The 24,483-nt window shown below is 32.8% G+C and overlaps 1 protein-coding gene across 7 annotated transcripts in view; it reads left to right on the top strand.

The window, feature by feature from the left end:
• dnc (phosphodiesterase dunce) overlaps positions 1–24,483 on the top strand; it is a 368,500-nt gene that overhangs the window by 261,695 nt on the left and 82,322 nt on the right. For 4 of the 7 annotated variants that reach the window (XM_017901155.1, XM_017901156.1, XM_017901149.1 and 1 more), the window contains 3 exons: positions 5,086–5,274; positions 7,534–7,566; positions 11,290–11,310. In XM_017901155.1, the coding sequence (XP_017756644.1) occupies positions 5,086–5,274; positions 7,534–7,566; positions 11,290–11,310 (243 nt within the window). The remainder of the gene's footprint in view (positions 1–5,085; positions 5,275–7,533; positions 7,567–11,289; positions 11,311–24,483) is intronic. The other 3 variants (XM_017901153.1, XM_017901151.1, XM_017901154.1) reach the window with 3 other exon arrangements.

Genomic DNA, 24,483 nt, shown 5'->3' with positions numbered 1-24,483 from the left:
AAAGAAATTGAATTGAAACTAATAAAAACTAATAATGTTATTATTCTTAATAATTTTTGGTTATTATTATTATTTCTTCTTTCCATAATTTTTATTCCCCATTGTTAACATCAATTTTAATAGCTTAATTAATTTTATATAATTCACAGTGTCCCTAAAGAAACTCACTAACGAAATATCATCATCGATACATTATTCTTACCTAAAATTATATATAATTAATTTTATATTATGCGAAGTAATAAAATTGACCCTTTGTGCTCGACGATTTTTTTGGCTAAAGAAGGGGGAACGAAGGGGGAGGAAAGGGGTAAAGAAGGGAAGAAGGGCTTTTGGCTAAAAAATTTTCTGCTATAAAATTGACGATATTCTTTGAGCACTCGATAAGAAATCGTATAGTAATTAACACGTAGAATTATTTAATTTCGATACCTGCCACACTGTTACGTTATTTTAGATTTGATATATTAATTAATATCGAGCTTCGAAATTTTATCAAATGACGACTGAAAGGCGTCTCTCGAGTGCAAAGGGTTAATAAAAATCAGGACGAAAAATCCTAGAGGGAAAATAAAAATCGGGAAAAAAGGAAAAATGGGAATTTGAAAATATCTGTTGACATCGATACATAGCTCATTTCAGTTTGAACTCTGCGTCACAATGCACCGCCCACGCGAATCGATCGCGTTACTTTTAACCATTACTCAATGCGTTTTACGTAACGCGTTACGGGCGCGGCGGCTGCGAAACGGAAGTGCCTTTTAATCACTTTTTTATTGGCGGCCCTGCTCGAAAACCAATATTAGCTGTTCAGGCTTGGCCGTGCCATAGATAAACGCCAAGATTGTCCCGATAGCCCGATCGTGAGTTTGCCCATGGTAACATTGCTCGCAACAGGTTTTCCTCTGTGTCCTATAATAATTTTCAAAAACAGCCAGTTTAATTGTTTAAATTATTATTGTCAGTCAGTTGTGATACTTGTAGAAATTTTTCTCTTCGAAATCCTTTAATTTTAGAGAATATTGTCTGAATTTGAGGATTTTCAGAGGGACCATTGCTTGATATTCCACATCTTATGATAATATTTAAAAACAATCTATTTAAATTTATTTAGTCTTATTGGAGGCTAATTATTATATTTAGAAAATTTTGCTTTTCCAATTTCTTTGAAAATAATTTGCGAGAATGTTGTTTAAATTTTTGAATTATTAAGAGACCGTTTGTTGATATTTCGTATTTTATTGTATCGTTTAAAAATGATCTGTTCAACATTGCATTAGAAGAATTTTATTAGAAGAATTTTCTTCTCTTTGTTTTCGAAATTTTGTAGGAATAATTTGGAACTTTGTTTAAATTTATGATTATTTATATTTATATTATTATATTTATATTACCCAGCATGGTGGATAGAGTGTAGCAGGTATAATGATTTCGAGTATGTGAAAGTGTTGAAAATTTGAGAAGTTGGGTGTGGCGGCAAGTAGAATTGGTCAGTTATGGCCAGACACGTTATATTTCAGACATCCTTGTTAATGATAGAAAATGTAGAAAAATCTCTTTTCGTAGATTTAAATGACTTTTAGTGATCAAATAAATTACATATGACTGTAAAATTTAATTTGCATTAAAAATAATTAGAATAATTGCACGAAAGAATAATTAACCCTTTAATTTATCAAAAGTTTAAATGTTCTAAAGAATTTATGCAATTCTTTCCTGTAATAATTTAAAAAAATTCCTTCCTATTTCAAAATTAAAATTATTGAACTATCATCTCTCTAATATGATCACAAAAATCACAATATTCTTCCTATACAGAATTATAAAATCCAAGATTCTACTTCCACAAAATCTCTAATTTTACCTTAAATTATTAATTACAAATTCAATTTTTAAATCGTTTCTCCTCATAAAAAGTTTCAAATTAAGCAACGTTATAATTACAACAGTCTCTTCACATCAAATGCAAAATGAAAACTAGATAAAGCGTTCAGAAATCTCATTCGTCAACTTTCTGTAACTTCGCTGTAAATTGCTCGTGTACAAATCGAAAATTCAATTTAAATATTCTCTTACATTAAAAATAAAATAAAGTAAAATAAAATAAAAAAAATAAAAATAAACGAAATGAAGAAAAAGAAAAAAATATTTCTCAGAGGAAAAGGAAAAATTGCAAAATCGAATAAGAGGAACTCATTGACGTTCACTCTTTGGCCAGTCATCATTTAGTCATTGAATGGCAAGGCCGTGGAATTAATCGTGGCTTACATAATGGCACGTAACGATGACTATCGAGAGCAGGAAGACAAGCCGTGTCTTCTGGTCAACGCAGGCGATCATGGGAACGAAAGAATGTTAATTAAGACACGGGCTAATTAGGCCCGCTTAACGAGCTAATTGATCGCTATCTCGCCGATTATTATCCCGGATAATTATTTCGTCGCGCATTAAGTCGCAGTTCGAATAAGAAGGTCAGGACTCATACTTTTCCTGTTCTTTTACACGTGTGTATCGCGAATTTTCATTCTACACTATGTGAACAGATTTTTAATCGACCTCAGATTACTATGACAGTATTTTAAATTGTTTTTCCTTTCTGTTTCATTATATATTTATAAATGAATATTTTCAGACATATTTTTCTGATACCTTTACTGTTTACGATTATTTGGAGAAATTTGGAAAGTTAGAATAGGAAATAGTGGATATAAATTATTATAATTAATGGAAAGTGACTTCTATTTCTTATTAAGTTAATTTTTCTCTAATTACGTTTTTATTATTAGATTAATATTTATAACACAAAGAAATTTTGGGGGAACTTTTCAGATTGAACATTTGAATATTAAATAGTTTTCTTTTGGAGTTTAGTTGGACTTGATTAAGATTGCACTTTCGATTTTGAAGTAATTTTATTCTCTTTTAATTAGCGATCAGAAGAACATGTTTTTTGGAATTTTTATTTCAGAACGTAGCTCTATTGTTCTTCCCTTTGTTTACTCTCTGTGGATATTTTAAAACTATATTTATCAAGTGGAATATTTTCAGCAACCCTCGTATATTTTTTTATAACAATATTCGTTTAATTTCTGAATATTTCTATTTCATTAATCCCACCAAAAATACAGGGACCTTCTTATTCTGGAATTTTATTATTATTTTTCATGCAATTTTTTATTTTGACTGTTCACAAATGATTACTATGGATGAAAAATGACGAGGATGGTAGAAATGTAAACTAACAATGTATTTCTGTTCATAAATATATAATTCAATATGGATAATATATTTTTATCCTACGTTTTGCTTAATCAAATAATTTGTTGGACACTGTGTTTTATAAAGTTTGAATTTGATGCCCCTTGATGGTGCAAGGGAACACCATCATTAGCTTAACGAAGAAATTTGACCAGTACTCTTTAAAACCTATTTATATCACGATGGTATGTAACAGGGAAGATGTTACTTTCCTAGAAGCTTCTTGCCATTATGAAAATTTCGTGAAGTTTAACACACTTTGTACTTTAAATTCAAATTATTTTCTGAAACATTGAAGAAAATTTGTATTCTCGGGAATAATTTAAAAATTGTATGTATTTAAAATTTCTTTTAGAATAAGTTGTTTCTGCAGAAAGTATAGAAAATTTTAGTTTAATTTTTGTCATAACAGAAACTATTTTAATTCATAAAAATAATTTATAAAAATTAAAACGACTGAGGAATCATTCAGAGTCAATAATATTTCCTTCTTTTCAAATAGATCCTATGTAGTTCAATTATAATTGTTTATAACTGAATTAATTTAAACAGTGAAGCAGCAGTACTTCCAAAATCTTCTGTCAACTGTTTAAACAATTTAAACATTTTTCAAAATTAAAGCAACAGAAGAATCTTCCATTTACAAATTGATCCAGTAATCCTTTCTGTTGTATAGACAATTTCAAAATTCGTGAAAATTAAATTAACACAAAAAGTTGTTCAATGTTGAACCTAATTTCAAAAAATCTTCTATTCCAATTAACCAAGTAGTATTATAGTTTGAAAATTTTATCCAATTCACAGATCGTATATTCACCAATATCATAAATATTTTCCATAGATTCTATTACAACGATTGAGGTCCAGCAGTAAAACAGCAATACATTAAAATTCATGTAATAAAAAAAAAATTAGATTCTTAATTCTCAATCATTCGTAATAAAATTAAATACAGAAGATAATTAAATTCTTAATTAACAATAAATTCTTTTCGATATCTCATCCCATGTAAAAATAAAATTCTTTGTTAGTAATAAATTTTTCTTAATATCCTATTACAATTTAAAATTAAGTTCTTCTTAATGTTCTATTGCAATTAAAAATAAAATTCTCAGTTAGTAATAAACTCTTCCTAATATCCTATTACAATTTAAAATGAAATTCTTATTTAATAATAAATTTTTCTTAATATCCTATTAGAATTTAAAACGAAATTCTCAATTAGTAATAAATTCTTTTTAATGTCCAATTACAATGCAAAATGAAATTGTAATTTAATAATAAATTTTTCCTAATGCCCTATTACAATTAAAAATAAAGTTCTTAATGAACAATAAAATCTCCTTAATACAGTAAAAATTCATTTTCTCAATAATAAATTCTAAATACCTTCTTAATATCTATTATTTTCTTTAATTCTTCTTAACCTCTTCGCCTATAATATCCTGTAACACTCCTGGTAAGGAATTCAGGCGAAACATAAATATCTCAGGCGAGAAGCGCAGTTCGTAGCTAGGCCCCAATGTAAATAAACACTGGTCAGGCCAATGGTTCATTTTCGCCGTTATCTTTTCGTCTCAATTACGTGTTATTCTTCGAACAAGATGCTTCGACGTGTGACCGACTGTGCTGTTGACTATGGCACGTGGCGTCGGAACTTAAATCGTAGAACAAGCACTTAAATAGTAAAACTTAAATCTATGTTAATTACAATTAAAAATAAGATTCCTAATCCCAATAATAACTTGTGCTTAATGTCTCGTCGCAATTAAAACTAAACTTCTTAAAAGAATTCTATCCTAATAAAAGAATATTTTCTGTCAACAGTTTCGACGTGGAAAATGGCGCCTCAACGCTGGACGGTGGCGCCGGAGGCGGCGGTGGCGCCTCGCCGAGTGCAGGCCTGGTGCTGCAAACCCTGCCACAGCGACGAGAAAGTTTCCTCTATCGTAGCGACAGCGACTTCGAGATGTCGCCAAAGTCGATGTCTCGGAACAGTTCAATCGCGAGCGAGAGGTGAGCTCATGAACCTATACTCTTGCTTAGCTCGGTGTCGACTTGAGGAAAGCATTTTTTTCATTATTTTTTTCATCTGTGTCGAGAAAACGAGGAAAGATTCGACCTTGTAAATAACGAAGTAGGAAAGTCAGATTGTTGATACACCGCTGAACCGATGATCGCGATTCTTGAGATCCGATCAGACGATTTTTCATTTTGTACAAAGATTGAAATATCGGTTGCTTGTGCGCAGTAGAAGTAGCAGAGCATGGTCAGACAATTCGTATTTTAGGTTTGGTCTAGGGGAATTTAAGATAGGCACTATATATTTTAAATAGTTTAAAATATATAATATTTTTTTTTAAAATATATAATATTATTATTAATAAAATATATAATAATATTATTAATAAAATATATTAATAGGTAATATTTTAATAGTTCCAAATGTTTCACATAAATTTACCGGGTGTTGATAATAGTTGTAATAGTTAAATAAATTCTTGATAAATTTTTAATTTTGAAGTTGCAAGTGATCGAAGTATAATTATTCTCTGGATGTGTCGATTATGGTAGTTGAAATAAAGCAATGAAAAATATATATTGCTATTAAAATTTGTATTATCTATTTTAAATTTGGATTTAATAATTAATAGAATATATATTATTTACAATGATAAAATAGAAGTGACTATTCGCATAACTGAAATGTGAAAAAGAATTTATGAAAAGGGAACAAATAAGAAATTAAAATTTTATAGACTCATTTGATATCTCATTTAACAGTAAAGATTGTATTTTCGTAGATTAATTATGCATTTGCACTGATTGGCTTATTGAAGTTATTATCGGATTCCCGAGAATTGGCGCGAAATTCATAATTATTGGTTATTCAATGGGAAACTATGTTTCGTAATTAGACGATTCTGGCGTAATTTACGCCCACGTGAATTACAGATCCTCTTGACACGACACCGTTAATTAACGCATTTGTAAACACGTCAGTGGTAATTGGCCTGTTGTAACGTAATGTGTACGTGTTCATGAATAATTTAAAAGGAATTAGAAAACAAACGCGGTGACTGTGTTTGTCCACCAGTGTTTTATCGATTCATAGAGTCACGTAATTGTCTCAGACATCATAACCAAACATCAACGTACAACTGTTCAAACGTAAAATTACTCTATGTCATTGTTGCCTGTACTATCAACTGTAAGAAACGACATATCAACCGTAGTCTGAAATAAAATGTTCTGTTTCACTGTCGGTAATGCAGTGTGCAGTTAGGAAATTGACTTTATCCCAGAAGATAAAGCAGATGTTACCAGAACATTCATATAGTACTGGCATCTTCATAGATTTGAGAATGCTTTCAAATTTCGATAATTGCTCTGTCGGTATTATGCAGCATCTCATCCCTTCAGGATCACTATTCACGATGTTCTTTAAATATTTATAAAATATTAAAAAAGGAAATGAAATATCAAATATTATGTGAAGAAGGAAGCAATAAACGGATAATAAAGGTATTGACAGAAAAGAAATAAAATATAAATTAATATAGGAGTTGTTACTAGAATGTCTGACCGTGATCGTACCTATTCCACTGCCACGAGGTTATAAATTTCCTTTTTCAAAAATCTTTACACCTACCAACCAAATGTTTTATTGCACCGAAAAGCACTCTGTTTATCTATAATTCCAATTGATAATCGTAATTTTATTTCTGCAATATCGCCAAAATACTCGAAGCTGCAAATCGCAAAGCTTGCAAAGCAGCAAAGGAGATCGATTACCAGCAATTTTATCCAATTATTCAGCAATTGTACGAGAACAGTCTGCCATTTTTCTTCTTTCTATGTGTAGCTTGACAAAGTATCGTAGCTTTCTATGGTGATGGTGATGGTGCTTAACATATATTACCAATTTTATTTTTTATTCTTTCTCTTATCTGTGATCCTTGTATATACCGTGTAGCAAGGCGTTGAAAAGCTGTACGAAGTTCCTCGAGATAAAAATCACCGTGTCCTCTGTCCCACGATACGAAAATTTCCCCTATGTCCGCCGTTAGAAAAATGTCTTTAACGTAAAATCGACGAACAAAGTAACGAACGTGGTAAAATGAAAAATTCTCTCAGAGGAACGTGTCCTTTTATCTCGAATTTTCGCGCCTCGTTGCACAAAGAGAAAAAATATTTTTTTCTCTTTGATTTTCCGCGAAGAACCGGGTGCGGGGTGTGACAATGCGAATCATGTTTGTGATCCTTGGGTTACAGGTTCAAAGAGACAGAGCTTCCTGTCGAGCGAGCGTATGTACACGATCCTATTATCTATTATCAGTCTCTCGTTTCACTTCACATATATATATATAAATATATATATATATTTATAGTCACAGAAACACACTTACAAACTAATCGACACCCCACGCCACGATAATTCCGATCGCTGTGAAATCGATTCGATACGCTGCCTCTTTAACCACTTCCTTTTTCTATTTATCTGTCACACATACATATAGAGAACAGTGGGGGTTGTTGGGGTGCATGAAACTGTTTGCTGTCGAAAAATAATGGGAGATAAAATGATAATGAAATTCTGCCATAATTCCGAAGCTGAGTAGCCTGTTGAGTCGTTCAGTTACCTTGTGGCGTGCTTTCATCGAATTTTCCTTTGCGATCGGCTTTCATTTCGATACTAGTAGAGTAGAATTGGAGCACAGTATGTGGGAAGGAACCGGTTTATCGAGGAGTGAAATTCAGGAAGATGAGTTGGAAGGTGTTGTCGAAGTTTCATAACAAACTGTAAAATTCAAAAGAATATTTATTTCAACGAGAAATAATTATTCGAGTAATTAATAAGGATTTTTGTTAATAATTTTATGACTTTAGAAATTGCTTTCCTACAACTGTTAAAAATTTATAGTACTGCTTGGCATATTTGTGTCAACCACATTTTTTAATTTTTTTAATTTTTAATTTGTTTTTATTACGAGGATAAATTTATGAAGATTTGCTAAATTGGTGGAATTCGTGAAATACATGGAAATATTAAAATTTGAAATTGGATTACGTGTATGAAAAATAGGAAATGTAGTGATGAACGAAAGTGTTCTAATGCTTATAAATTATAAATTTTGTAGTACAAATTGTTATTAAAAATTGTACTGTACCTGGAATAAGGTACGAGTGTTGAGAAGCTGTGGTTATGATTATAAGAAAACAAGGGATTAGTTAACGTTTGAATGCTTCCCTCAGTAATTTTAGTAGTATTTGTGGGAGACATTGAAACACGGATTGTACATTGTATTAATTTATTTTGATAAAGAGATGTGACGAATTTTAATGAGAGACCTAACATTCGAACGTGGGTCACCTGGTATAGACAAGTTAATTTTGACCTGCTGTTGACGCCAATGGAGTACTTTATTTTCCAAATGAAGGATTCATCAGTGACGAGGGACACGAATTGGCCTCTTTTCATCATTGAAACGATCGAAATATTTTCATAATTACTGTGCTTAATAATACTACAAATATCGTCGGTAATTGTCAAAATCAAACTTCAATACAAAATTTCCTTTAGGAAGAATATTTATAAATAGAGTATAATTATTGAAATATATAGAAAAAGTACTAAAATTGTATTCACATTGATTTGAATAGGTATATACATACATGCTTTGCAGTACCTTTTTAACAATGTAGTATATTTTTTCCAAAACCAAACTTTTTCCTTAAAATTTATGTAAAAAGTTATGTTTGATCCACTGAGTTACTCGATTCTCAAGGTATAAAGGAACAATTTATTTATTTTAATGTCAACCCCGAATACGTGATATGTCAAAGAATATTTCATAATTATTTCGGTTTAGTTAGGTAAAAAACAAATATCGATTTCCTGATGCAAAATTTTACTATTTATTTTCTACAAACTCGAGGAATATGAAATATAACTTGACTATATTCTTCTCTTTGCACTTATTGCATTTGAATGCAGTGAAATGTTTAATTGATAGTGTTAGGAGAACTAGAACAAACTATAGGAACAGTGTCACCATATGACGGTGGCAACTACTAATAATTTAAAAGTACGCATGTATATGTAAATATACACGTACATATACGAACGTATAACCATATTCAGTAACAGTTTGATATTTTCATATGTAGGTTACGAATCATAAAGTATAAAGTGCAGATTATAATGAAAAATAAAGTGTTCCTGGTAATAATATTTCGTTCACTATTTTCACAAAATTATAATATGAAATACAGTCTGAATACAAATAAACTGGGTTGACATACGTTGGCAGTAAAATAAATAAATTTACACGAAATGTACTTGTATAGAACAGGAAACAAAAAGAATGATAGAAGAGTGAGAAACGAATTATTTATGAATCTATTGCACTTTTCAATTATATTTATCAGTACCTGCCAACTCATTGACAGTAACTCCAATCTTTCTTTTTCCTTTATGAAAATTCTAAATAATTTCCTCATATAATATGTAATGAATTGTGAAGATCCTTCAAATTTTGAATTCATTTCTTCCTCATATGTTTGCAATGTTATATTAGAGCTTTCAATAACAAAGGATTTGTTTTAATCCACCAAACTTCTATATTAATTCTCTCACGAAAAATAAATAAATAAACATAAAAGGTTGAAAAATTTGGTATTTAATACACAAAAATTTTATGTATAATTTCTTAAGCTAGTGGATTGATTATTTTCTAATTATAATTTAAAAGAGTAATCCAAAATTCAGTTACAATTTCAACCCTTTGCACGAAAAATAATTCCAAGCTCTTTTGACGTCGAAACTCGAAGTAGAAGTGACAAGAAAATAGCGATATTACACAAACTATTAGAGTACAATAATTTTATAAAATAATTCATGCATTTTTCTTATATTATTTCACAAAAGTATCATCAATTTCGCAATAAAAAGTTTTGGAATTACTACTTCCTTATATATATGAGCCGTTCACTGCACAAATCGATTAACTCCACCTTTTGAAAAATTTTAAATTTAAGTGTCAAAGCACTTGGTATAGTTATAACTACATTATTCCATTGCATTTCTCCACTTTTTGTTTTATGGAGTTAATCAATTTTTGCAGTGAACAGCTCATATTAAATACTATATTATGTATTATATTATACTATTATATTATATATTACATATATTTACATATATAATTATAATAATATATCGTTAATACAAGTTCATATAATTGATACAATAAATTAATTACATAATAAAATAAAAATCTTCCAGTGTAAAGGGTTAACTTTCTCAGACTGGTTCCTTTCAGCATAACGTGATCCAATGATCGTCTGTTATTTATCAATTTCAGAGATGTCGATAGAGTTTATCAAGTAGAAACCTCGATCGAAGGTCGCTTATTGAATGCTTAGAGGCAGTTTTTTCCAGACATATTATTTTCCAGATAAATACCGCGAGCTTCCGAAAAAAGAGAAAAGAAAAAGAAAAAATAAAAATCGAGAAAGAAAAGCAAAAAGAAATAACCGAGGTGAATCGATGCTTCGTCGAAACGAATTTCTCGTTCAAAAGCAGATGGCAGAATTGCGCTAACAAAATCGATGCTTGAACACGCGCGCACACACGGGATACACTGTGCATTGTTTTATTTTCTTCCTATTTTGCACCGCGAACGAGAAACAAGGAAAAAGGGGAAGGCAAAAGAGAATCACACTCACACATTGAAACGTAGACTCTGTGAGAAGTTCGGAAATATACGGTGTATCGATTGTACAGATATGCTTCTCTTTTTTGTTCTCCTCTGTAAATTGTTTTTGATTGTTGGTCGTTTTGTAAAATAAAACGAGACACACCCAGTAGTTGGTTTTTTTGTATAAAAGAAAGTAAGATAATTGAGAAATTGCTAGAGGTAACATAGGGAACAGAGAGGAACTGTATAGGCTGCGTTTTACTAACTAATTAACAGCATGTCATGAACTATAGTGGAACGTTTTCGAATAAAAACGAATTGTCATTTTCAGGATATTTACCGATCAGTATAGGTAAGTCGCATTATTACGTAATTTCAGTATGCTGCAATCGTTTTCGGTGCAAACTGTACACCCCGAAACATGTACACCCTTTTGTGAAAGGACCTGTAGCTTGTATATATTCCTGCGAATGAAAGTAGCAATGGCTTTTGGTGTATTTCTTATATCCAATTGGAAAAATGTTTTAAATTATGAAGGGTTCATATTTGGAATAATAATTTTTGAAAAAATAATTTTAGCATTATAAAAATACGATTATTGGTTATTTAGAGATCTAATTTGCAATCCTAACCAAAAAGTCCGCTATATGCATTTGTAATTGTTCAAAGGCCGAAGAACGTTTGCACAATTTAAAATGAAATGAGCCTAATTTAATAAGCAGATTCTGAATATTTGGAATCAAATGAAGGGTACAGTGAAGGAAATTTTTCTGCAATTAATTCTAACCTCAAAATCTGACCTAAAAATGTGTAACAATTAAATATCTTTAATTATTAATTCGTTATAAAATTCTCTGGTAATTTAAAACTCGAAGATTGCAGAAGTATACTTCATTCACTGTTACTTAAGTACTTAACTATTTTTCATTTATATTTTAATCGAAGCATTAAGTTATACGTCATTTTAATTATATTCGTTTTCATATTTCTTTTATAATATGCAACAACAAAGCTGACTCTGAGAAATGATATCGGCGAGATAATCGGGTTTGTACTAATTAATTATTTATTTAAACGAGCAACGTGGAAGAATTATGGAAACGAATAAAGTATTAATTCAGAGAGAGAGTCGTTTCGAGGCTGGTGAAATGGAAGGTCGATAAAATTCGATATTAATTGCGAGGGTATCGCGGATATCCGGTTGGCCAGGCTAGTAAATATTTTCACGGTGCATCGAGTGCACGGCTAGTGGAAGTGCATCGCGTGCAAATATTTTTATCTCGCGGAGAGCAAACAACGTGTCGAGTGCTTGCTTCGCTCCATCTGTCGTAGCAGGATTATCGCGACTCGCGAGTACAGTTTCAGGGAGGAATCTGCATTGCTGATAGGTATCTCCGTTTTTCGAGAACTAAGCTACAGCTTGATCACTGAAATCTTTTCACCTTGTCTTTGCTGCTTGTTCCTCGAACTTATCGAATTTTGACTTGGACCAACTTTTAAAATTCAGTACATCACATGTAAATATAAACTAAATTAGAAATGTAAAGATAGGAGTTAAAAATTTAGTGAATTATAATATGCAATGCTTAGTTTTATAATATAAAATATAATAATTATGAAATATATAATTAAAAATATAAATAATTAAATACAATTGAATTTAGAGCTGATTCTGAATATACTGTGACTTATCACTTCAGAAAATAACATGAGTGATATATGATCTATACAATGGATGTTATATAAGGTATATATTATTTTTATATACGACATAAAGTCAAAATTTAATTTAGCATATTTGTTTGGCAGAAATTATAATTTCTAAAAAATTAGTAAATAATATATATGTGTAAATATGACATAGAATATTAAATATAAATACTTCAGTATATTTAGGTATATAGTAGGTATAGTTCGGTATAATCAGTATATTTATATACGTTTAGACCATGCCCTGTCGTTCTAGAGAATGAAATTAATGACACTACAGAATCTAGAATTTTCAGAATTCTTTTTCTATTCTATAAGAATAGTGTCTGACATTAAATTGAAATTGAAACATTTCATTTATTTTTAGAAACAGCTATTACTGAATACGTTCAAAATTTAGTTGTGCCTAGACAGTGATTCATCATTCCAGTAGACATGATGTATCACATGAATATTAAAAATGGTTCCAAACTTTAGAACGATTTTCTGCAACACCCTGTACGAAGTTAAAGTTCTGATTGGCTGTCTCGTTCCTTCTCGATAAAAATCTGTCGTAATCTTCTATAAATATAAATGATGAAATAATATTATAAGCTATTCAAACAAGAAAAAGAAACAAAATAGAAATATACCAGGGACAATAAATACTTTGACTTCCAAGAACACTGTACTTAATCTTACCAAGTTTATGTGTATGTACGTACAATAACACGTAAGAAAATGCATATCATTGAAAAATCAGCGTACATAATACCCCAACGCGAAAAATCAATGACCGATTCATCGAGATAAAACGAAATCAAGAATGTTCCTCAGAAAGCAACAAACTCAATCATTTTTGACACCAATCTTACATCTATCAATAGAATCAGGCATTGTTTTTAAATGAGATATTAATACTCACTCGTCACTTCAACTGCCACCCTATTCTCGTCTCACACTTTAACAACCATAAATCCCCTTCACTCGCCATTTTGTATTTTTAACACCACTATTTAATAATAAACAAAACAGTCGAGAGCGATCTAAATTTACACATTTTTTCTCATTTATATCCACGAAGAAGACCAAGAAAATTTTCATGAGGGAACTGGAATGACCGGTATAGGCAATATTAAAAATAATTTTCGATATTCTTTATCAATTTTTCCCTTCAAGGTGATGGTTCCCGTTCTCGAAATCTCGCGGAGGGTGGTAGGGGTCGCTGGAGGCACGAAGTAGCAAAATTGCGCGGATATTGGCGCGATGGTACCGAGATTGCATGGCGAACAATAGGAAGAGGAAGGGCGCGCGTTAATTACGAGCACGAAAACGACCGAGAAACAAGATGTTTACGAGACTGTCGTGAGCAATTACACTTTAACAGTCGCCATGAAAGAAGCGCCTTCCGCTTTGTTTGCCATCCTCTTTTGCGTAACTGCAGGTGATAGATGTCGCTACAGTCTCTTGGCTAACTAGAGGGCCTTAAATTCAGTCTCTTGGATTTTTTGACGTTTATGGTCACTCTTTAATGTAACATCCTTGGCAACTGAAGTTGAAATTGATATATTTAGATAAATTTAAACATACAACTGAGAAATTTCCATTTATGATATAATCATTTTCGAAAATTCGTATTAAAAATAATACTGACAATTGTGGAATAAATGTAGAGAAATTATGGATATTTAACAATTAAAATTGGAGAATGATTAATCGATATGAATATTAACATTAGTCTACTTAGAGGAATTAAAAATTTGTATCGAAATATATTCTGATCGGACATAAATTTAAACGAAAAATTAAAAATTAAAAATTGGAAATAAATGTTAGGTTCTAAAATATATTTATTAAGAGCTAAAACAAGATTGAAACGAAGTATTACGAAGACTAAGAATTATACTGACTTTCACACGACTTTATTTTATTGTCCTTCAGTATTTTCTACGATTGTCCTTCTATTTTTCTGTAGGACTGTCTGACTCCTTGATTCTTCTCTCCTTTTATTCGCTCACACCTATTACACACTCCTACAACTGATCCCAAAAATCCCACGTACATTCCGAGAAGTCATTCATCTTTCTCATCGTCGATAACCTAACCTAAACATCCGCTCGATTGGATAATCGATCGATATAAAACTTGTTTAGATCTATCCGCCATTCATACCGACGATCTTCCGAAATACTCTCGCTACTACACTTCTTCCGATTCAATTTCAAGAAATATAATAAGCTAGTGAAGTATCTCGAAAATTCAGTTTCATATGGATTCACCTGACTTGGTAATTCAATTAGAATTTTTGCAAGCTCTAGAATTTTTATAAACGTGATAATTTAAATGGAAGGATAAAGACAAAGTGATAATCCTTCGTCGTTAAGCAATCTCGTGTACATCGAGGACATTGATGGATTTTACTGGAATTCAATAATAGCTTGTTCGTTGGCTAGTTAATTTATTTATTTACCGAACCGTTTTATGGCTTCGTGTAATGACACCAATCAGCCTGGATGAGTCTGGTTAATTACTACGTTCTGCAGAGCCTTGTGACAATTTAATAGGATTGTTGACAATATAACGTTACACACGATGATGCACGCACGTTTATATTATAAACATTATCGAATTTGCCTGCATAATATATCATATGATTAATGTGATTGATTTCAGGAGAGATTCTTATCCCCATAGAAATTGCTCTAAAATTGCTATATTACGAATTCATTCCTCTTTTTTAATTTTTAATTTATTTGAACGTATTATTACTCATTATTACTTATTTTTACACAATTTAAATTGTATCATATGAAATACTTTCACTTTGTAAGATTAATCAAATCATCGGATGTAAATGGATATAGGTTAGGTTTCAAAATTGAGAATGTTAAATGGAACGCATTCCTTTGCTACAGTTTATTTTTTAATAATAAAATTTCACCGTTAAACACAGCGAATTGTGGTATAGAACCAATCACTTGAAACTAAATTATGCAGCTCATAAATCGAATAGTTTGAGTTATTTAGTGCCTGGTAGAGGTTAGGTTGGGTATCCGAGCGTAGGTAAGACACTGCAGAATGTTCAAATATAGTAACAAGTATCCAATAACAAGTTCAAGGGATTCTAAATATTTCCCGTTCTATAAAAGGTATTATAGAAGTATTCAAATATAAATTCAATGTCTGATCCAAGTTCGAGAAAATTTAAACGTCTGAATCTAGGGGAAACATCGGAAGACTTGCTCAATTTAAGTTCAAGGCGATTTCAGGCTTTACTATGTACATCATCAATATTGTACTATAGAGTATCATAAAATCAGAAGTCACTGGGAAAACGTAGAATAAGTTGAATTATCATAACTCCCTGGTATCTACATTATTTAATATTTCAAATAGAATATATTTATACCCTTGATTAATTAATTTTTTCAAGTTAATACAAAATAGAATATTCTAAAGCTATTTGCAATTTTCATATCTACAAATGTAAACCATTTCTAATAAATTGACAAAAAATTTGTAACCTAACACACAAATTTATAATAACACAGGAATTAATATTTTTGCAAAATTTAACGAGGCTACGTTTCATTTCAAATTCATTTATTGATAGTATATCAAACCTTACGCAATTACTGAATTATTTCTCGATACGAAAAATGAAAAGTCGATAAAGGAATTGCAGAAATATACAAAATATCACATTCTCCATAACCTCTAAAAATTGTTCAAAATTTGACAGCGATTTCAAAACTCCAACATCCGATATTTGATCTCCGACAGATCGACTTTTAAAAATTCTCAGATTTCAGAAAATAGGGGAAACAGTGGAAAAGTCGCGTTTTTCACCAGGCAACAAGTCGGTGTGAAACACGAGAAACGTGAGTGTGCATCGTAGCCGTAGCTGAATTCCCAACGGAAAATCAATATTGACCATTGGACGATGGGAAAATAGCGATTGGGCACGTTTAAGCGGCCGCCGCGCGCGACGCCATTTATTTTCTGGCACCGTTTGCATAATATCGACGACTTCGGAACCGATGTCGATCAATCAACAACCGGTGATTGTCGCTAATTCGCTTTGGACCGGTCCAACACGCTCAAATTCCGAATTTGCCGATCCTATTACCAGTATTCCGCATGCTTCCCAACTTCTGAGCATCCCAGGTTTTCCACGTTAGCTTTAGGAGAAGGCTGATCATTCATTTTTGAGGTTAGCTTCAAAAGGAAGGCGAATTTTCAGTTTCAAAGTTTACATTAGGAACGGGATTTCTATTTCTATTCTATTTCTCTATTATTTTCTATTTCTATTTCTGTGGTTAACTTTAGAGAAAGTTAAAATTGTATTTTTGAGGTTAGGTTTAGGAAAGGGATGAAACTTATGCTTGAGGTTAAGGTTTGGGAATAGGCGCAATTTAAAGTTAACTTTACGAAACAGGTGGAAACTATTTCCGTGGTTAAGGTTAGGCAGTTGGCGAAATTCATTTTTGAGGTTAACTTTAGGGAAGAGATGGAAATTTTGTTTTTGAGGTTACCTTTCGGAAATTTGAATATTCTGATGAAATTTTAATATTTTAGATTTCCGACCTGTGTGCAACGAATGTTTTTAAAACATGCAATAATTATTTATTCGAAAATACCGATCTCTTTCATCTTGATTTTGAAATACAAAAATAAATAGCATCCGATGCAACGATAGCTGTTTGCTTGTTTTTATTATATTCATAAAATGAATTTTATATCATTTTGTATCATTTTATATTTTGTATATAATTATTAAACAGGGTATATAACATAATACACGCGTTCAGTGTAATCTATCTCTTTAATAAATCACGCTTATCGAACTTCATATCTACCTTCATAACTCATCCATTAGATGAGCTTTAATATCGTTTTCCAAGTATTATTGAAAAAAATTACTCTTATCAAATTCCATGTATTCATTTCGTGAATGATATGGCTGGAACGGTTAAAACTCATTTACCCATATTATTTTTTGAAATGACTTGAATAAAGTTCAAATATTTAAAGCACTCTTTAACAATGTAAAATATGGAAATACAATTTCATGGAAAATTTTAACACAAACGCAATTGGGAATTGCAAATACAGGTTTTTAAATTTATCGAGGAAGAATTTTATTCAGTTCAATTGGAAACAAATCCTAAAATGTATTCATAATTACTAAACGTATCTGGAGATTGCGTATAATTTAAAATTGTTGCGTTAAAAGCGCTCGAAAGTCATATTCGAATATTTTTTTTTTTAAAAACAACTTTTATAAAATTCAATATTTACGTTTTTACTTTTCCGTATTTTCTACAAAAATTGTTTTCATAAAATTCCATATTCCTCTTCACATCTGGTCTACTGTAAATATGCAAAATTTATTTCTCGATATTAAAAAGAGGAGAACATTTTCATGAAAGCTTAATAAATTCCATATTTTTTTCATTAAAATTAATTCATCGCAAAACATCAAAATTTATGTTTCAATATTTCCTGCATAGATTATCTCCGTCAAATTTTATACTTCTGTCCTGAAATCGAAAAATCTACAAAATTTTCCTTGAAATATTTAAAAAAAAATTTTTACCTATCTTTACCTAAAAATGTCATCCGGGAAAGATTTTGAATTTCTATGTTTGAGTGAGGCAGGTCCAGTAACAAAGCCTTTCAAATCGTGAAATTACGCACCATTGATTGACGAGAAAAAATTTCCCACGATCGTCAGTGAGACAGTTCCTTTATTCAACCTTGAAAGTACCTCCTCGTGATCGCGGTTTCATGGTCCACAGAGGTAGAGCCGAAGAATCCGGAGAATTGAGGCCGATTGACGCGTTCATTAAAATAACGACCACCGGTTTCTGCGTCAAGACGAGAGTCATTTGCAAATAGAGGTGCATGCTTGTGTAGAGCGTACGTGGTAATCACTATACCGGGAATTATGTCCGTCAGTACGGTCGTTTCCGTCCTCCGTGGACGACGAGAGCGGCTGGTCATCGATCAGCATTGCGCGTTCTCGCGAAATCAGTGCCATTACGTGTCTTAATAGCCATTTTGTGAACACTGACAATTTATTACTGCCAGTATTCCTTTGTCTGCATTCTCTTTTCAATTTTGCTTCAAAATTTTTCAATATCGTATCAATGATATATTTTCGACACGTTGATTAAACAATTTTCTTCAGGTATGATGGAATTTCGTAGTAATTCTCTTCTCCGCCATCTTTGCAGCGAGTGAGGTTATGTTAATGCGTGGTGGTGGCGCTGTGATAGTTTCAAAAATGGAGTGTTACTGTGGGAGCGAAAATTTCTGGCTGTATAGAAGTACGACTGTTGAAACATTTTGATTGGAATTGAGATTTTATTGCACGATTTTTTTAACAGAGTTGCCCCGGTGGAAATTTCCAGATTTAGATTTACGCTTTTACAAGTGGATAGGAGATTTTATTGATCAATTTTTCATCAGAGATATCGAAATTGGGAGTTTGGTGTTTCGAAATGTTGCGGTTCCGAAATTGAATAGGAGGTTTTATTGCAACAATTTTTCACCTCGGTTATCAAAGTTGAGGCTTTTGAGTGTAAATCGTGTCCTTTGGGAGAAAATATTTCAACATTTCGCAAGTCTGGTAGTTGGTTTCATCAGTGGCGGCATGATAATTTCTAAATGCACTCGAGTGCACTATATAAAATTTTTCCTTCATATTTATTTATCAAAAAGAACCTCAAAAAACTTAAATTGTTTGAAAAGATTTTAATTTACAAATTGGTTAAGTCTTTACATTTATAAGAATTGTTACAAACATATTATTTTACCTTGAAAATGTCAGTAGTTAATGATTTTATGCGTCTGCTCAGTATAGAGACTTACGTATTTGCGTTTAATTAGTCATTGAATTTTCAATTACAAAACGTTCATTGTTCCTTGGAATAAATTGCTCCGGTAATTATTATCGTTTTTCGATCGAATCGCTTTGTTTCACTAAATACGGACAACAAAGTTGTAGGAAGTCTAATTTAAATATATTATTTATCAAGAGGCTCGTTTGCGACGCAAGTAGGCCTTCGCGTAAGTTGTTTTCAGCCTCTGCTGTTCCTGATGCGTCCAATTTGTATCGTTCCCCCAGATATGCCGCTTCTCGAGTGTCGTTTCGCGATGAGTCCCGCTTAAATCGACGGAGGTAGAATCACGGATCACATCGGGGAATAGAGGAGTAAAGTCCGTGACGAGTTGTAATCTGAACCCAGAGAAAATGAGAAAAATGAAAAATTTCATGCAGATAAGGGCAAAATTTTTATGAGATGGGGGAAGTAAAAAATGTGAGAAACCTAGGGAAGTTAAATAATACAGAAAGTAGAAGAAAAATAAAAAATACGATATAGGGAAGTAACGTAGGAAGCATACATTACATGAAAATAGTGAGAAATAATTTAAAAATGCGATAAAAAATACGAAACACGATAATAATAAAAAATATAGGGAGAATAAAAAGTATAGGGAAATGAGGACCGTAATAAAAATATTAAATTATAAAAGATACGAAATATAGAAAGAAATAACAAATATATAAAATTGGGAACATGAAGAAATCAGAAATGTAGGTGGAATAAAAGAAATAAGAAGATCAAATATAATAAAACGAGTGGAGAAAGTAGTAAAGGGGGGAAGAAATTAAGACAGGCAGTAAGAAGTTAGGTTATGTCAGATTGGCGCCACCGTCGCCATAGTTCTTTGTTGTAGGTTTTACCACTGCTCCACCATTTTCTTTCCAAGCAATTTGCTTATCACTATACACCAAAGTAATAAATATTTCTCCAAAACTGGTTTCGAGTTATATTTTTATTTTTTTACTTTTTATTAACTCAGAATTCTTCATTAAATATAACGAAATCTCAACTGTCCACCTTTGTACTATAAAAATTCTTCCAATTCAATTTTCATAGTTTCTTCGCTTCCAAGCAATTTATTTTCTCATAAATCCTTTATTTATTTATTGAGAAATTACAAAATCGGAGAAATATAGCGGATGTGATAAAATTTCATACTTTAATCCCTCTATTTATTCTCGAGCAACAGCCAAGTAGTCGTCTTCTTTCGTCTTGACGTCCATTTGTCACGCACTTCATGCAGAAACCATATTTATTCGTCTTACTTTCCCTATTTACAGCAAGTGACCACTACTCGCAAAATTGCGTAATTTCCTTAGAGATATCACCTCCCTTACCTCATCATGAATTGTTTGTAATAAGCTTCCTTGCAACATTATCGTCTGTCCAATCTTCCATCCCTTCCTATTTTTCGAGATTTATTCACCTACGAAAGATTATTGCTTCTGAATCCCATAAATCATAGTCTAAATGGTCAAATATTCGAATGAGCTTCTTAGAATACGAATTTTATATTTTTGGGTGATTTCCACGATACATTTCCCCAAGATTTATAAACTCGTAAAAAATTCAGGTATGCAGACAAGTATATGGAAAATTTAATTTATGTCGATTTGCAATTTTTTCTTTGTAAAATGGTGATTTTCAATTCAGAAAATTTTTATTAATTGTTATATATTAGTATATGTAGTTCTGGTTAAAAATATTTCTGTTATTTCTGACCTTTTTATGATTTTAAAAGTCATTTTGCATTATGCATGGGTCACACATGATTACATATCTCTCTTATGTGCAAAATAAACTGAAATATATAAAATAATATATATACATATATAAAACTAAAGATGTCTCAGAATTATATTACTATAATTGGAAAATATTTCAAAAACGTATCCAGTATTTTCAGTGTATTTGTTAAAGACACGTACTATTAATTAATCACGAAAGTGTTTTGTCACTTAGTCGAAGGCATTAACCGAAAAATAAGATTATCTGATATTTAACACGCCAGGCTCTGTTTCTAAATATATTATATTTTATTTAAAATATTGACGATGAATCTTAGTTAAAGTCTATGGAAGTTTTTCAGACACCCTCTATATACACTGCTTAATATTCCACGCACGTAGACTAAATTCTGCAAAGGCAAGGAACGCAAAGTGAATTAAAAACACGTTATACCGGCAATGAGAGTGGATGCAAATTGGCAATAATACACTACTAAGGAGATAAAAAGCCCGCGAGAAAGGTTTTGTTTAAAATACGATAGCAACAGGGTGGGGAAGACAGAAATTGAACAAACTAACGCCGTCGTGATAAAAATAAGCAATGGAGGGATTCTTAGAGAGCCTCAAAAAATTCTAAAATTGACAGAGTGTAAGATAGGGCAATGGGGTATTAAGAGAAGTTTGGCGAAGAAAGAGAAATAATAGCGAAAGAAAGGAGTCGTTCGAGTGGACCAAGAGCTAAATGAGGCACGAAATGAGCGGGGACAAGTGTAATATTACCACAGCTGAAGTAAACAGATGAAAAATCTTCACTGAGTCACAAAGAACACCAGAAATAATACACTGGAAAATGAAAACGTAGCCCATGGCGGAGAGAGGAAAAAGTAATAGTAGGAAAATGGCAAAAGGAAAATAAAAGCGTGTGCTCGGAGTAAAAGATACAAAGCAAACCAGACTCGAAGAACGTAGCTTTCTCACCATAAAAAATGAAGAACACATTTCAGAAAGCTTCAATTTGAGAGGAAACGCTAACTTAGAACCGAGACGCTAACTTTAGCTGGGAGAAGCAATTATACTGCAGAATTGAGAAAGGACCACAGAAACTTAAAGCAAGGTACAGTTCTCGCAATGTTCGTGTAAGACAAGACATAGGAAACACGTTCCACTTGCCAAGTATATTTATATAAATAATAATCTACGATTTTCTACGCAGACTAACTCGTATATAATTTCGAATCGGTTTGAAAATACACAATGCAATTGAAGGTGTAAGATCTACGATCTGAACTTTGGATTCCCAATTTTCAGACTATGAACAGTCTGCAGGAACACGAAGATTCTCACGCATGGTTCCTCAAATTATTGAGATCAAAATTCTAGGAAAAGAATAGTAAATAAAAGCTTCTTCGGTATATTTGTTATGCAACGATCGTCCTATAAATACGAGTATTGATGAAGGGTCAAATAACCAATCTGACTGCGGTTCATCCTGCAATTAACGATATATCAGCAATGGAGGAAGATATTCGTATTCGATGACTTTGGGCCACGTGTCGAGGTTATTAGTCCTTCGATAATCTTGCAACGCAGAAAATTATCATTGAACAAGCAACAGCGGGATCTTAATTAGTTACCAAGTTCGTTCGTAGTCACATAAGATCGAAGATCTAACCCTGTTAATATGGAAACGTTAAGTCAAGATGCTTAAAATAGGTATCTTATTTTATCTGAGACTTAAACTAGGATGATTACGCTGAAAGATATCTCATAGATGCAGAATTAAATAAAATACACGAAGACGAAACTTCATGTGCCCACTCTCAAGAAGATAGCCACTGCTAGACTTAGGATAGGACGTCTCAGAATCACCTGTGAATTCCAATTAACTAAATTAGGAACACATTTTCTATCCCAATCCTACACGAGCACAGAATATATCAGATCCAAAGATGTCGATACAACTTGAACCAATAGCACTGCTTTAACACCCCGGGAACGTATCAAGAACACCATCAAAAGAGACTCGAGTCTGCAACAAGCTACAAATAAAAACTCTCTCGATCCATACCTATTGACCTTGACGTATTGTCAAGCAAGTAAGAACTATTTGCATCAATCAAGAAAGCTTCGTCGATCGAAACCCGTGTCTCCACCAGGTTGGAACAAGAAAGCAGCCCAGCAAGGAATGTGCGAAGCATAAAAGCAGCGAATATTTGTCCCCAGCCCATAACTTTAAACACGAGCACACCTCGAATGCGATGAAAACAAGAGCCAAACCTTATAGTATCCGAGCACTTAAATACATCAGGTCGACCCTGAGAAGACCAGCCTGAGCACAAAGATCCTCAGCGAGCAAAAACCGTAGGTATTCGTATCCGCGTCATAAACTTGAACGGTAACGTGTCTCGATCCGAAAAGAGAAGAATCCGAAGCCCAGGCCTACTCTATCGCATCATCCCGACGAGTAACAGGAGCAGCAGGACTGGAGCCCAGTCGCGGAAGCCTGCAGGTAGAAGCAGGACAGAGAGAAAGGATCCTTCGAGCGCATGGGACCGAGCGAGACGGAGAGAGACGGAGCGAGAGCGCGCGAGCGTGCGAGCGACAGAGACGCCAGCAGAGTTGGGTCACGCGCAAGTTTCCCGCGCAAATCGCGCCCCCTCCCTCCAGCGGCCGGCGGCGAAATCTCGGCGAAAGCAGATCAGCCTGGCCAGTTGGACGTCGCGGCAAACACGAGGTGTCCGACGACGCCGGAGTACCGTGTTCCCGTCACGTGAATCAGGCGACCCGCTTCCGCTTCCTGTTCGCGCTGCTCTAACGTTCCACTGATCGATCTCTATCGCGCTCGATCGTTAGTAAACGTCGTGTAATCCCTCCACGTCCAGTGTCCCTGATCCTCTGGATCGCGTGCGAGACTCTTGCATCGATTCTCACCAGTTTCCAGTGGAACCTCGCTCAAGTTCCGCGATCAAGCGATCCAGAGAGACGTGGTGGATCGGCGTTCTGTGACATTTGTAATTTGCAATTTGTAATTGTGTTTGTAACAGTGTGATTCCTTTGTTTCGTGACGACTCTGTCTTAATTGACAGATCTAGGGGATGGAAGGTTCTGAGTGATGATTCTCGTGATGGCTTTCTCACCTGGTGACTTTGAATGTGGTGGAATGACACTTTGCAGGGGTCGGGCTGGATTATGGTTGTTTGGGAATATCGAGGATGC

Source organism: Eufriesea mexicana, unplaced genomic scaffold (genome assembly GCF_001483705.2).
Source record: "Eufriesea mexicana isolate 0111107269 unplaced genomic scaffold, ASM148370v2 scaffold1482, whole genome shotgun sequence".
NCBI classification, from domain to species: Eukaryota; Metazoa; Arthropoda; class Insecta; order Hymenoptera; family Apidae; genus Eufriesea; species Eufriesea mexicana.
Note: the sequence above shows the minus strand (reverse complement) of the source record. Positions and strands in the feature narration are given on the sequence as shown.